Raw genomic sequence first — 12,500 nt, 5'->3', positions numbered from 1 at the left:
ATTTCTACATTAATTAATATAAACATTGTTTTTGAGCACTAGACTGTGAGCGTCTTTTTTGTATTTAATATTTGCTCACTTTCTTTATGGGTGACTATTTAGTGCGAACTTGGTTCATCACAACAGGAACTTGATACAGGTTCAGAGGAGAGGAACTGTGCCGAAAACTAGTCTTGTATTCCTTTCAGAAATCAGTCATATGATAGGAGGAAATGCTTTGCCAACTGCCCTCTTGACCCCTCATTTTTAGAGTATTTCTGTATCTACAGTACTCATGTGGGACTTGTGTTTCGGCTACCTGTATTACAGAAACTTCCTATCTTAAGTCTTAAGTTAAGATAGGAAATATCTTAAGATAGGATTTTTCCTGATATCGTATTACAGAAGCAAATCCTAACTAACTTTAGGAATCCTGTCTTATCTTACTAAATCCTGTCTTATGTCTGGTTTGGAGATCCTAAATACTCAATCCAACATCGGTGATCAACTTTTATGTCTGTTACTGTACCTAGCAACCGACAGTACTTTTAACAAATGGCAGAGCTAAATGTTACTGTGAATAACTCACAATAGAGACATATCATACACATAGCACAATAAGAAGTGACAACATCATCTCCATGTTGAGGCTTCAGAATCAGAATCAGAATCACTTTTATTGCCACAGTATGCAAGTTACATATGAGGAATTTGTCTTAGTGTCTGTATGCAGCGTAGCGGTCACATCAATATACAGAGAGAGGAAGTAGGAAGATAACTAACGACAATCGCAAAGTTGCAAGTGCAATCAAATCGAGTAAATATATACAATATGTACATGAGTGGTCAAGTGTTCTGTGGGTGATAAATATGAATTTACGTTAGATTTACATGAGATTTACAGACTGAGTTAAATAGACGTTAAATAGGCAGTGGATTTACATGAATTTACAGTCGGAGTTAAATAAGAGTTTACATTGAATGTACATGAAATTTACTTGCAATGTGAATCACTTACAGTAGTTCAATCGTTTATCCTTGCTTAGTCTTTAGCCTACTACAGTATGTACATTTTTGTCAATTTTAATCTTTGTGTTAAAAAGAGTGAGTTCCAGACTTTCTATAATAATGAATTGAATTGAATAACAACAGGGTGAAAATCCACGTTTTATCATGCCATATAGGCTAGCTTAAAGGAGAGGCTATAAACTAGCTATGTTATTGCAGCACCCCCAGACAGCATTATCGTCATTGTCCGCCCTGCTAACTTTGCTAACTACTTGATGTTGTTACTCTGTGCTACCTAGGCTGGCTTTTATTAACCTGTTGTTAGCTAGCAATCTTAACAGCTACTTTCTGGAAAATGTATTTGTCTGCTCAGATAGTTGCTGTTCAGTTAGGATCATTTGTTGAAACAGCGTGTCCAAAACTCATATTTTATTGGCATTAAGCTCTAAGGAACTCAGATTCAAAGTAGGCTAGTGCTACATGATATATAGCTAAACTAAATAAACCAGTTGGTGTTTAGAATGGGCATTTGAAAGGTTAGGATGGCCTAACAGGGTTCTCTTGAAGGAATGAGAAGCCTTATTGCTTGTTGTTTTTGCACTCATATGCCCTGTTATATTTGTACTATGTTGTAAACGGAGTTCACAGCACAAGAATTTCACACGTGATACTTGTGACAATAAAAATCTTGAATCTTGAATCTTGAACATCATCTGCTCTCCATCTGCACCATCAGCTTCAGCTCCTCTCAATTCAGAGAGTCCAGTTCACAAATCATGGGGGCGCAGGAGGAACTTGGTGTTGATTTATCTGAAATCATGGGACAGGAGTCTCTATCTGTGGTCCGACTCTGCTCAATTAACAGCAGACACCAGCTGATCCAATTTAAAGTCATTCACCATCTCCATTATTCCAAGTCTAAGTTGCACAAGATCTACCCTTCTGTCTCACCACTATGTGATAGGTGTCAGGTGTTAGAGAGGGTACATTGTCCCATGCTTTTTGGTTTTGCACCTTCACTATCCGGATTTTGGGCCAAAATATTTGACTGGTACTCTAAGGCCTATAAAACAACCCTTCAGCGCCATCTTTGCTATCACCTCTGCTCCTTCCTGCGGCTGTGCAACAGTCTCTCTGACGCAGGGGACGACTGTCGCCAAGAGACTCATTCTGAGGGAGTGGAAGACCCCCTCCCCACCCTCCTCTCAGCGGTGGCTGACGGAAATGGTCTCGGTTATACGTATGGAGAGACTCCGGTTTCTTGAGGACCAATTCTCTTGGGAAGTTCTTGGTTATCTGGGACCCGCTTCTGGCCTATTTGGATGAGGTTCATAGCGACACGTGACTCGCCTAACTGACTTCTCATGGACCCTTTGCGTGGGATCCCACGCACATCTCTTGCAGGCACATGGGCACCTTACGTGGCTGGTAAGTGCCAAGCTGTAGTATTGGAATGTGAATTATATGTTTGTTTTGTTTTTCTTTCTTTCTGTGTCTGGGCGTATGACTCCATTGTAAGATGGCGCTCCTCTTTAGGCGAGAGGGCGGCATCTATTTGGGCTAGAGAATCCTCCCCGGGATTCTCCAGGAGTCAAGACTCGTTGGTGGTGGACTGGGGAGGTGGGTGGGGTGAAATTACGGCTTCAGAGGATGGTTTCAGGGGGAATGAACAGCCGCGATGCCGGCTGCTGCTGTGATCCACCAGAGGGGGAGGTGACGTAGAACCCTCGCTATATATACTAGGGAGGACTGACGTCATGAACTGAGGACAACTGATGTCATGCCTGACGTCACGCTAGGGCTTGACTGACGTCACGGGCTGATCAGGTAATACAGATATGACGACCTCTCTCAATTTGGTATGGAAACCTCACTTCAATCATGAGAGACCGGTCGGTAAGGGTTTAACAAGGGACTTTATTTAGCAAGTGGCGTGCGTGCATGGCAAGTACTTGCATGGCAAGTACTTTGGCGTATGACTCCATTGTAAGATGGCGCTCCTCTTTAGGCGAGAGGGCGGCATCTATTTGGGCTGAGCCTTTTGTTTTTCAAGTTTTGAAAATTGCAAAATAAAAACAATATAAAAAAAAAATCAAAAAATCAAGGGGGCCTCCGACTCCCGGCTCCCGGCCTTCAGGGAGCCCTGGTGAGGTGGCTCCAGGCCTTCAGGGAGCCCTGGTGAGGTTTAGTTGTCTTTGGCGCGGAGCTGTGCCCTCTTGCCCGTGACAGCCTGGAAGCCCGTCTTGATGCTGGCGACGGAGCAGCGCGAGTGGCACGTCTCGCACTGGAGGAAATAGAGACGAGTGTCCTTCTGCAGGATGGTGTCTGGGGAGCGGCAGGTATGACACGTCACATAGTCCTTGATATATCTTCTCAGGACGTTTTCTATCTGTTTCTGTTGAAATCGGCCCTTGATCACGAGCTGGTTATTTCCGTCTATGGAACCACTTGTTCCCAGCTCGGCCAACAGGAAAGCCAGGAGATGTTTCGGCTGACGATGCAACAGTTTGCAGATGTCTGTGAAGTTGACGAAGGAGGTTTTCTTGGTGCCCACTCGGACGACCTGAGGAGGCTTCATCACAAACTTCCTCTTCTCTCCGGCGACCATGTCCGGGTTCTTCTCCCGCACGATGTTGAAGACTCGGTTCAGCAACTCATCATACGTGTAGTCTCTTTCGGTTCCAGCCCAAGGTGGTCCTGTGGAAGAGCTGGATGAAATGCCATTGTTGTTCTTTCCCTCGTTGTCCTCAAGAGGGTCGTCTTTCTCCAGTATTTCTCCCTCCTCAAAGTGGACTTTCTTTGACTTCTTCTTCTTGGCAGGAAGCATGAGGTCCTGGTCGTCCTCCTGCAGCGCCTCTGTCGGCTCTCCTTCTATCTTCAGCTCCTTTAGCCCCATCTCAATTTCAATATCAACTACTTTCTTCAGTTTCTTCTTCTTTTTCTTCTGGTTGAAGAAGTTCAGATCATCCTCTTTCTTCCTGCCTTCTTCCTCGTCTATGTCCTTGTCCTCTCCTTCCTCAGGCTCCACCTCCTTGGCCTCCTCTCCTGCCACTCCGTCTGCTCCTTCCTCGTCCAGCATGAAGGGCTTCTTCTTCTTCTTCTTCTTGGTCATGTTGGGGTCGAAAATCATCTCCTCTCCTGACATCTTTGCGGATTTAAAAGCAACTGAAATCTTGCAAGTTTTTAGCTAAACTTCCATTTATTATGTGCTGGATTATTTGAATTGGAACGCGCCACAGGTGATCGATCAGAATCATGGCAAAGACCTCACAGTTGCAGTGACATCATCGATGACCTCATAGTTGCAGTGACATTATCGATGACCTCACAGTTGAGTGACATCACCAGTGGTGATGGTCCAGTGGTCCAGTCCATGAGATCAGCTCATTTGGTCACTGGTTCGAATCCAGCCCGTGGGTGTTCCAATGTGTATGGTCTCATCGGTTTGTATGAGAGGGCCTTCTTCTGTGGTGTTTTATGGCATTTAGCATCCTTTATGTTGCATTACCGCCCCCTTCTGGATTGATTCATCAACTGTTTCCCTACATTCTGTCCCTCACGCTCCGCGAGTGTTCTGGCTCGCGTTTCTACAGCCCGTGTTATAAACAGTGGCATGTATGATGACGTCACAATTGCTCGAGTGACATCACTGATGACGTCACAATTCTCAAGCGGCATCACTGATGACATCACTAATGAGATCGCAATTGCTCGAGTGACGTCACTGGTGACATCACCGATGACATCACAACTAACACACACTTCACACAGCCATTCAATCCTCTTCCCACACATCACCTGCCAATCACAGTGTGGGCGAAGCCTCTTACCACACAACACGTAACCTCGCGTCGCCTGGCTTCCGCTCACAATTGATTTTGTCACCCTACCTGGTTCCGCCCTAGAGCCCGCCCTAGACAGGAAGGGCAGCGTTTCTAGCTCATCAACTTTTACGTTAACTTGACAATTTGACACAAGTACCAGAACGGCAAACAACAAAACAAAAGATGGACGTACCGAACGAAGCTTTTGAAGAAGTTCTTTTAGAAACATTGCGGATTCACAATCTCACATCTTTTAAGCCAATACAGAAGCTTTGCATCAGACAATTAATCGAGGAAAGAGACGTCAAGCTAACGGCAACAAAGACGTTTTTTGGCGCACGTCCTTCATTGTTCATTCTGGTTCCGTGGTTTACGCCCCCATGACAAAAAGCGGGGTGAAAGGTGCCCAGACTAACCACACGTGTGGGCGGAGCCTCTATCACTATGTGGAACTTTTCTTGGTTCTTGTTCCTTCAAGAGAACCCTGATCTACAGTAACATGGCTTGAATTCCGCCCCCCCCCCCCATTGTGACTCCCCACATATCAAACCATTTGGATATGAATATCACGTTGAATAAGTAATTGAGTACAAATTTGACGTAGAACCAGAGATGAATAACTCTTATGATTGAGTCATTTTCTCTACCAGTGCTTTATTCTTGAGTTCAACATTTCTCTGCCTGTTCTGGTCTGGCCTGGCCTAACATCACAAGAATACAAGTCCAAAATGTGTTTTTTGAGCTGATCATGTTAAAGGAGCTCTGCCTCAGCTTGTCACAGAGCAACATCTGAGTCACCAGGCTAGGAGGAGTCTACGTGCTGGGAAGATGTGTCAGTGTAACTAGTCTCTGGTCGGCCTGTTTTGGCTCCCTTTATCAAAGTGGCAGTTGGCCGTGAGGATGAAAACAAAAACAGCTTTTCAATCAAGACTTCAAACGAGAGGCTGTATGTGAAAAAGAAAATAGACATTCTACATCAGGGGTGGCCAAACTTTTTTGGTTGTGGGCCGCATACAGAAAAATATAAGGAGTCGCGGGCCAAACAATATTAACCGCGGCAGTTTTCACGGCAAAAACATTGGACCAGAAAACCCTTGTGCCATCAAAATTTTTATTTCTACCTAAATAAATATATGACACATAGTTTATTGATGTGCTCACCTATTACAATAGGTATTTCTGTGTGTTTTCAAATTTTCTTTTCCTGTGCAAACAGGTTAAGATAATTTAACATAACATTAGTATGAAACATTCATTCAGTATTAAAAATGTTTAAAAATAAATAGACCAGGTCAGGGTACTCAAGTATAACCCATTTTCAATGGTTTTAAATTGAAAAAACGAAATGGGGGAATCAGTTTTTTTGTTTTTGTTTTTCCGTTTCTTTTTCTTTCTTTTTTTGTTTTTCCATTTTTTTCACGTTTTCGTTTTTTCGTTTTCGTTTTCCGTTTTAAACTTTAAAACAGAAAAACGGAAAAACGTTTATAGCAACTTTTTTTTTTTGCTAAATTCATGGCGGGCCACTTAAAAACGGGCAGCGGGCCGCAGTTGGCCCGCGGGCCGTAGTTTGGCCACCCCAGTTCTACATAGTGTTTCTGAGTGTTTTATAGCCTTTATGAGCATTTGTCTAATGCCAGTTGAAAGTCCCGAGTGTTTGCCCCCTTCACTCCTCTCTCTGCCCTGACATGAAAAACTCTATTCTGAGCAGGCGTCAGATCGTAACAGGTCAGCGTTTTCACATGGGATCAAAGACATCTATAGATATACAAGACAACCCAGGAACTGAAGGTGTTTCTGACCAAAGTGAGATATTAATACTTTGTTGAAATGATTGCTCATTTAAAATACAACTAATTGGAAAAAAAGGAGATGTAGTGTTTTGAGATGACAAGCATGTGGAAAAGAAGATCTCGCTGGAAAAAAATTAAACACGGTTTTTACAAAAAAAAAAAAAAAAAAAAAAGTGGCCTAAAGTTAGAAGAGTATTTTTAAGATTTTGGGAAGTCACTGTAGGATGCTTCTGTAATACACTTCCTATCTTAATATGAACATTGCCTAGGAACTGTTAATCTGTAATGGCTGTTTTCCTAAATCAGGTCCTAACTCTAATTACCATGGTTACAAAACAATTGCTGAATTTTGCATCACTGATGACATCACTCACTGATGACAGCACAATGATGTCACAACTATGAAATCATCAGTGATGTCACAATTGCGCAAATAACCAAAAACACGAGTGACATCACTGATGATGTCATAGACGTAGATGTCACTGATGATGTCATAGACGATGATGTCACAATGTCTATGACATCATCAGTCATGATGTCACAATGTCTATGACGTCATCAGTGACATCACAGACAAATCGCAGAACCCACTTACTTGCTTTATGCCTGCATTCTCTGTCTTCTTCCCAGAATAAGATGGAGGACTGTGGTGACATGTCCCCGGCCCTCCCTCCCTCTCATGGGCCAACCCCCTCACAGACCGCCCTGCAACATACACAGCTCATGCTGACCGGCTCCCAACTGGCAGGGGTAAGACGCACACACACACACACACACACGCACACACACACACACACACACACACACACACACACAAACACACACACACACACACACACACACACACACACTTCAGCCATCTACCTGTTGGTTGAGCTTCACTTTTACCTTGCTTGCTTCTCTGGTGCTGCTTTTTGAACATCCTTTTCCCTCTTTTCCCTCTTCATCTCCCCTGCTCTATCCATTTCCTTTTTTGATTTTTCTTGTCTGCTTTACCCTCCTCCGCTCGTCTCCTACTCTGCTCTCCCCTCCTCTCCTTTCTCCTCTCTCCCCTCCTCTCCTTTATTTCTCTCCTCTCCCCTCCTCTCCTACTCTCCCCTCCTCTCCTTTACTTCTCTCCACTCCCCTCCTCTCCTCTCCCCTCCTCTCCTTTACTACTCTCCTCTCCCCTCCTCTCTTCTCTCCTCTCCTCTCTCCTCTCCCCTCGCCTCCTCTCATCTCCCCTCCTCTCCTTTACTTCTCTCCTACTCTCCCCTCCTCTCCTTTCTCCTCCTCTCCTCTCCTCTCCCCTCATCTCCTCTTCTCCTCTCCTCTCTCCTCTCTTCTCTCCTCTCCTCTCCCCTCCTCCTCTCCCCTCCTCTCTCCTCTCCTCCTCTCCTCTCCCCTCCCCTCCTCTCTTCTCTCCTCTCCTCTCCCCTCCTCCTCTCCCCTCCTCTCTCTCTCCTCTCCTCTCCCCTCCTCTCCCCTCATCTCCTCTCTCTCTCCTCTCCTCTCCTCTCCCCTCCCCTCCTCCTCTCCTCTCCTCTCTCCTCTCCTTTACTCCTCTCCCCTCCTCTCTTCTCCCCTCCCCTCCCCTCCTCTCTTCTCTCCTCTCCTCCTCTCCTCTCCCCTCCTCTCTCCTCTCCTTTACTCCTCTCCCCTCCTCTCTTCTCCCCTCCCCTCCTCTCTTCTCTCCTCTCCTCTCCCCTCCTCTCCTCCTCTCCTCCTCTCCTCTCCTCTCCCCTCCTCTCTTCTCCCCTCCCCTCCTCTCTTCTCTCCTCTCTTCTCCCCTCCCCTCCTCTCTCCTCTCCTCTCCCCTCCTCTCCTCCTCTCCTCTCCTCTCTCCTCCTCTCCTCTCTGTCTGGCAGTTGACAGCTCTGTTGCCAGCTCAGCAGCAGTTGTTGCTACAGCAGGCTCAGGCTCAGCTCCTGGCTGCAGCTGTGCAGCAGTCGCACGCTGCCCATGCAGCCGCCCAAGCCAATCAGCAAGCTCAGGCCGCCGCCGCAGCAGCCAATCACCATGCCCAGCAGCAGCAGCAGCAGGCGGGACAAACGGGCCAGCAGTCCCAGTCCCAGGGACAGGGACAGAGCACACAGGAACAGACAGGCCAAAGTGTCCCTGTCCCACAGCCTCCACCCCAGCTCACCCTGTCCCAGCCAATCCAGCTCACCGCCCAGGTACTGACTACCAATCACAGCCGCTTCCTGGTGAGGCGGGACTTGATTGAGGAACCAGTATCAAGCCATGGACTATTTCCTCTTGCATGTTTACTGTACTGTATGTGTCATGTGTGTGCTCTTTTCTCTTTATTCTTTTCTATGTGGCTATAATAACATATTATCTTTTTATTCATATTTATATGGTTGATTCCACATCTTTTCAACACTTAAGGTACTTACACATCGGGAGTGTTTTTTTCATGCGATTAATTTTCACGTCAATAATATTTTCAGAACCTATATCAGTCAATGCAACCGTGCATACCAACAGCGAAGTTTCGCTGAGCGTTATTGCGGCGTTTATTTTTGCTGACCAAGGTCGATTTTTCAGAAATTTGCTTCCGACGTGTCCACATCTGTTGCTGTGATTGACAGGTGGCTCAATATTTGTACCGCAATTTCGTGCTGTATATTCGCATTGCTCTTGGTGTGTAACAGCCTTTACTCCTTGCCTCACTTGGAGATAAAGCACATAGTCTAGAATAGATTTGAGTCTGAATTACCCCTCTATCCATCCTAATCAAATCCTCCCTGTCGTTCTTTCTCTCATCTGTCCCTTCTCTCTGGACTGAACAGGACATCCAGCAGCTGCTGCAGCTTCAGCAGTTGGTGTTGGTGCCCGGCCACCCGCTCCACCAATCTCCTGCCCAGTTCCTCCTCCCACAGGCACAGCAGGGCCAGCAAGGTGGGCGGGCCTGTTATTGGAATAGTTAGTCATGTTTTTATGACGCAAATATCACATTCATTTGATTCATATTATTGTCCTGGTTTTGTTATCATGTTCTGGACCTTTTTTTTCTTCTGTTTTTTTACCAGGACTTCTATCGACACCAAATCTAATTTCGCTACCTCAGCAAAACCAAGGGGGCCTGCTGTCTGGTCCAACCCGACTGGGCCTCCAAGCACAGGTAGGGCCAGGAAATCATCACCATCCAGTCCCTGCTGTCTCCAGTCTCCAGTGATAACCAAACACCTCTGTCTCCTCTCTCTCTGTCTCTCCCCCTCTCTCTTTCTGTCTCTCCTCCTCCTCTCTCTCTCTGTCTCCCCCCCTCTCTCTTTCTGTCTCTCCTCCTCTCTCTCTCTTTATGTCTCTCCCCCTCTCTCTTTCTGTCTCTCCTCCTCTCTCTCTTTCTGTCTCTCCTCCTCTCTCTTTCTGTCTCTCCTCCTCTCTCTTTCTGTCTCTCCTCCTCTCTCTCTCTTTCTGTCTCTCCTCCTCTCTCTTTCTGTCTCTCCTCCTCTCTCTCTCTTTCTGTCTCTCCTCTCTCTCTTTCTGTCTCTCCTCCTCTCTCTTTCTGTCTGTCTCTCCTCCTCTCTCTCTCTTTCTGTCTCTCCTCTCTCTCTTTCTGTCTCTCCTCCTCCCTCTTTCTGTCTCTCCTCCTCTCTCTTTCTGTCTCTCCTCCTCTCTCTTTCTGTCTCTCCTCCTCTCTCTTTCTGTCTCTCCTCCTCTCTCTCTCTTTCTGTCTCTCCTCCTCTCTCTCGCCTGCGTTCCTCCTGCAGCGAGATAAGGGCGTGGAGATGGGCGTTGGTGGAGGTGTGACCACGGTGCCCTCAGTGACCTCTCACCCTGAGGAGCCCAGTGATCTGGAGGAGCTGGAGCAGTTTGCCCGCACCTTCAAACAGAGACGCATCAAGCTGGGCTTCACACAGGTCGGGAGAAACACTCGTCTGTACGCAGGCATAGATGCCTGTTTATTTTTCTATGTTTCTTTGCTGTAATTTGACACATCCTAACCAACTTCTTCGTCTCTCCCTCAGGGCGACGTGGGCTTGGCCATGGGGAAGCTGTACGGAAACGACTTCAGCCAGACCACCATCTCCCGCTTCGAGGCCCTCAACCTGAGCTTCAAGAACATGTGCAAGCTGAAGCCACTGCTGGAGAAGTGGCTCAACGATGCAGGTGAGATGGGAGGAAGCCATGGGCGTGATTGTCTCTCATCAATATGGTTTCAGATTTTGCACAAGTTGAAGTTAGAGGCCATTTATACCTGGCGTTAACATGCGTTTTCTGCAATCTGATTGCAATCTGATTGCAGAAATGGTTGTCCTCTCAATCCGCATAAAGTTGCTGTATCCAGATTGAGAGGACACATTGCATTTACACTCGTGTTCAATGTGTACACGGGCGCCCCCTGTGTGGCCCGCGATGGAATTGCAAAAAAAACAAAAAACTTTTTTTTTTTTTTTTACAGTGCACCTGAACGCAACATGCAAGATACCTGCTGAATAAGTGTCCAAATGTTCATGTCATTCTGGCCAATGCTCCACTTCTGTTATAGCATTTCAGTATGAAATATGGAATATCTTTCAATAATCTATGATTTAGCTGCTAAATTACCCAGGCACTTATGTACTGTATGTACTTAACCTAACTAACTTAACCTAACTAACTATCCGGTGTGCATAACATTGTCACACTAAACTCAGGCTGACACCCCAAAAACCTACAATCCGCTACAGAAAAATGTATATTGATTGTTTATTAACTGGCCCCTCACCTTCTATCATTTCACAAAAGTGGCCCCCGGGCAAAGCAAGTTGAGTATCCCTGCTCTATGTTCCCCCTTCAGAGACCATGTCCATAGACAGCACCCTGCCCAGCCCCAGCTCCCTCTCCTCCTCCTCCATGGGCTTCGAGGGGCTTCCTGGCCGCCGCAGGAAGAAGAGGACCAGCATCGAGACCAATGTGCGCGTGGCCCTGGAGCGCTCCTTCATGACGGTGAGACAATTAAGCCCCGTTTCATTTCATTAAGAAATGATCCAATTAGATTTGAAAATTTCAAATAAAGCCGCTGGAACTCAAAATTGTTTAATTTTGTGAGTCTCAGAACAGGAGAGATCAAAACAAAATCTCTGAGGCTATCAAATAATGATATTACAATGATCCCCGTCTGCTATAATGCTGTTTTATATAGAGTTGATATGCATGAATGTAGAAAAATGAATGTTATTATGTCTCCGTTGAATATGACTCAGATGACAATTTGTTATTGCGTTGGTGTTCTAGAATACGGATGCTTTAACAGCCTTTTATATTTATCCTATGGCGGCTATAATCCCTTTAATTGACTTTTATGAGACTTTTATGAGACTTTTATGTGAGGACTTATTTTAATACTGGACACAATTGTGAAGCTTTGCATTTGTCTGCATTTTTGGCCTTGTTTTGCATTCCGTGGTCTGAATCCGGTATCCCTATGTTCTGTCCCGTCTGCAGCAGAACCAGAAGCCTACCTCAGAGGAGATCCTGCTGATCGCCGAGCAGCTCAACATGGAGAAGGAGGTGATCCGCGTCTGGTTCTGCAACCGCCGGCAGAAGGAGAAACGCATCAATCCCTCCAGTGCCACCCCTCCCCTGCCAAGCCAGCCCCCCACTGCCCCGCCCACGCATAAACCCCCCTGCTACAGCCCCCACATGGTATGGCCCGGCCACTGGTTTCTGCACATAAGATACATCACTTATAAGCCTCACAATCTTCCTAGTATATATCTCCTGTTCATAAAACGCCCCTTTCAAATCAAGCAATCTGATTGGTTCACAGCCATTGTATAAATCCCGTAACCCACTCCAATAACCCATGGCCATGGGTTATGAGTTGCCATGGGCAACTCTCTTACTAAAAGGCTTTGGTTACCTCAAATGACAATGTAGAAAAAACAAATGGCGGAGACAGCTGTCAGATCCTTGTGAATCGATCTTC

At 46.0% G+C, this 12,500-nt stretch overlaps 1 protein-coding gene and 1 pseudogene across 2 annotated transcripts in view; one reads left to right on the top strand and one right to left on the bottom strand.

Annotated features, from left to right (window-relative positions):
• The window catches only part of pou2f2b (POU class 2 homeobox 2b), a gene marked incomplete at both ends in the record, with an annotated part of 32,771 nt that overhangs the window by 12,666 nt on the left and 7,605 nt on the right, over positions 1 to 12,500 (top strand). Inside the window, 7 exon segments of the mRNA XM_083661167.1 lie at positions 7,235 to 7,354; positions 9,379 to 9,511; positions 9,619 to 9,710; positions 10,300 to 10,449; positions 10,558 to 10,699; positions 11,370 to 11,518; positions 12,020 to 12,217. Coding sequence (XP_083517293.1) covers positions 7,235 to 7,354; positions 9,379 to 9,511; positions 9,619 to 9,710; positions 10,300 to 10,449; positions 10,558 to 10,699; positions 11,370 to 11,518; positions 12,020 to 12,217 — 984 coding nt within the window.
• On the bottom strand, positions 3,173 to 4,132 carry LOC310798626 (eukaryotic translation initiation factor 2 subunit 2 pseudogene; annotated as a pseudogene). Its single transcript has one exon. The product of its transcript is annotated as a eukaryotic translation initiation factor 2 subunit 2 pseudogene (transcript).

This window comes from Poromitra crassiceps, assembly GCF_964638095.1.
Source record: "Poromitra crassiceps genome assembly, chromosome: 26".
Classification (NCBI taxonomy): Eukaryota; Metazoa; Chordata; class Actinopteri; order Beryciformes; family Melamphaidae; genus Poromitra; species Poromitra crassiceps.
Note: the sequence above shows the minus strand (reverse complement) of the source record. Positions and strands in the feature narration are given on the sequence as shown.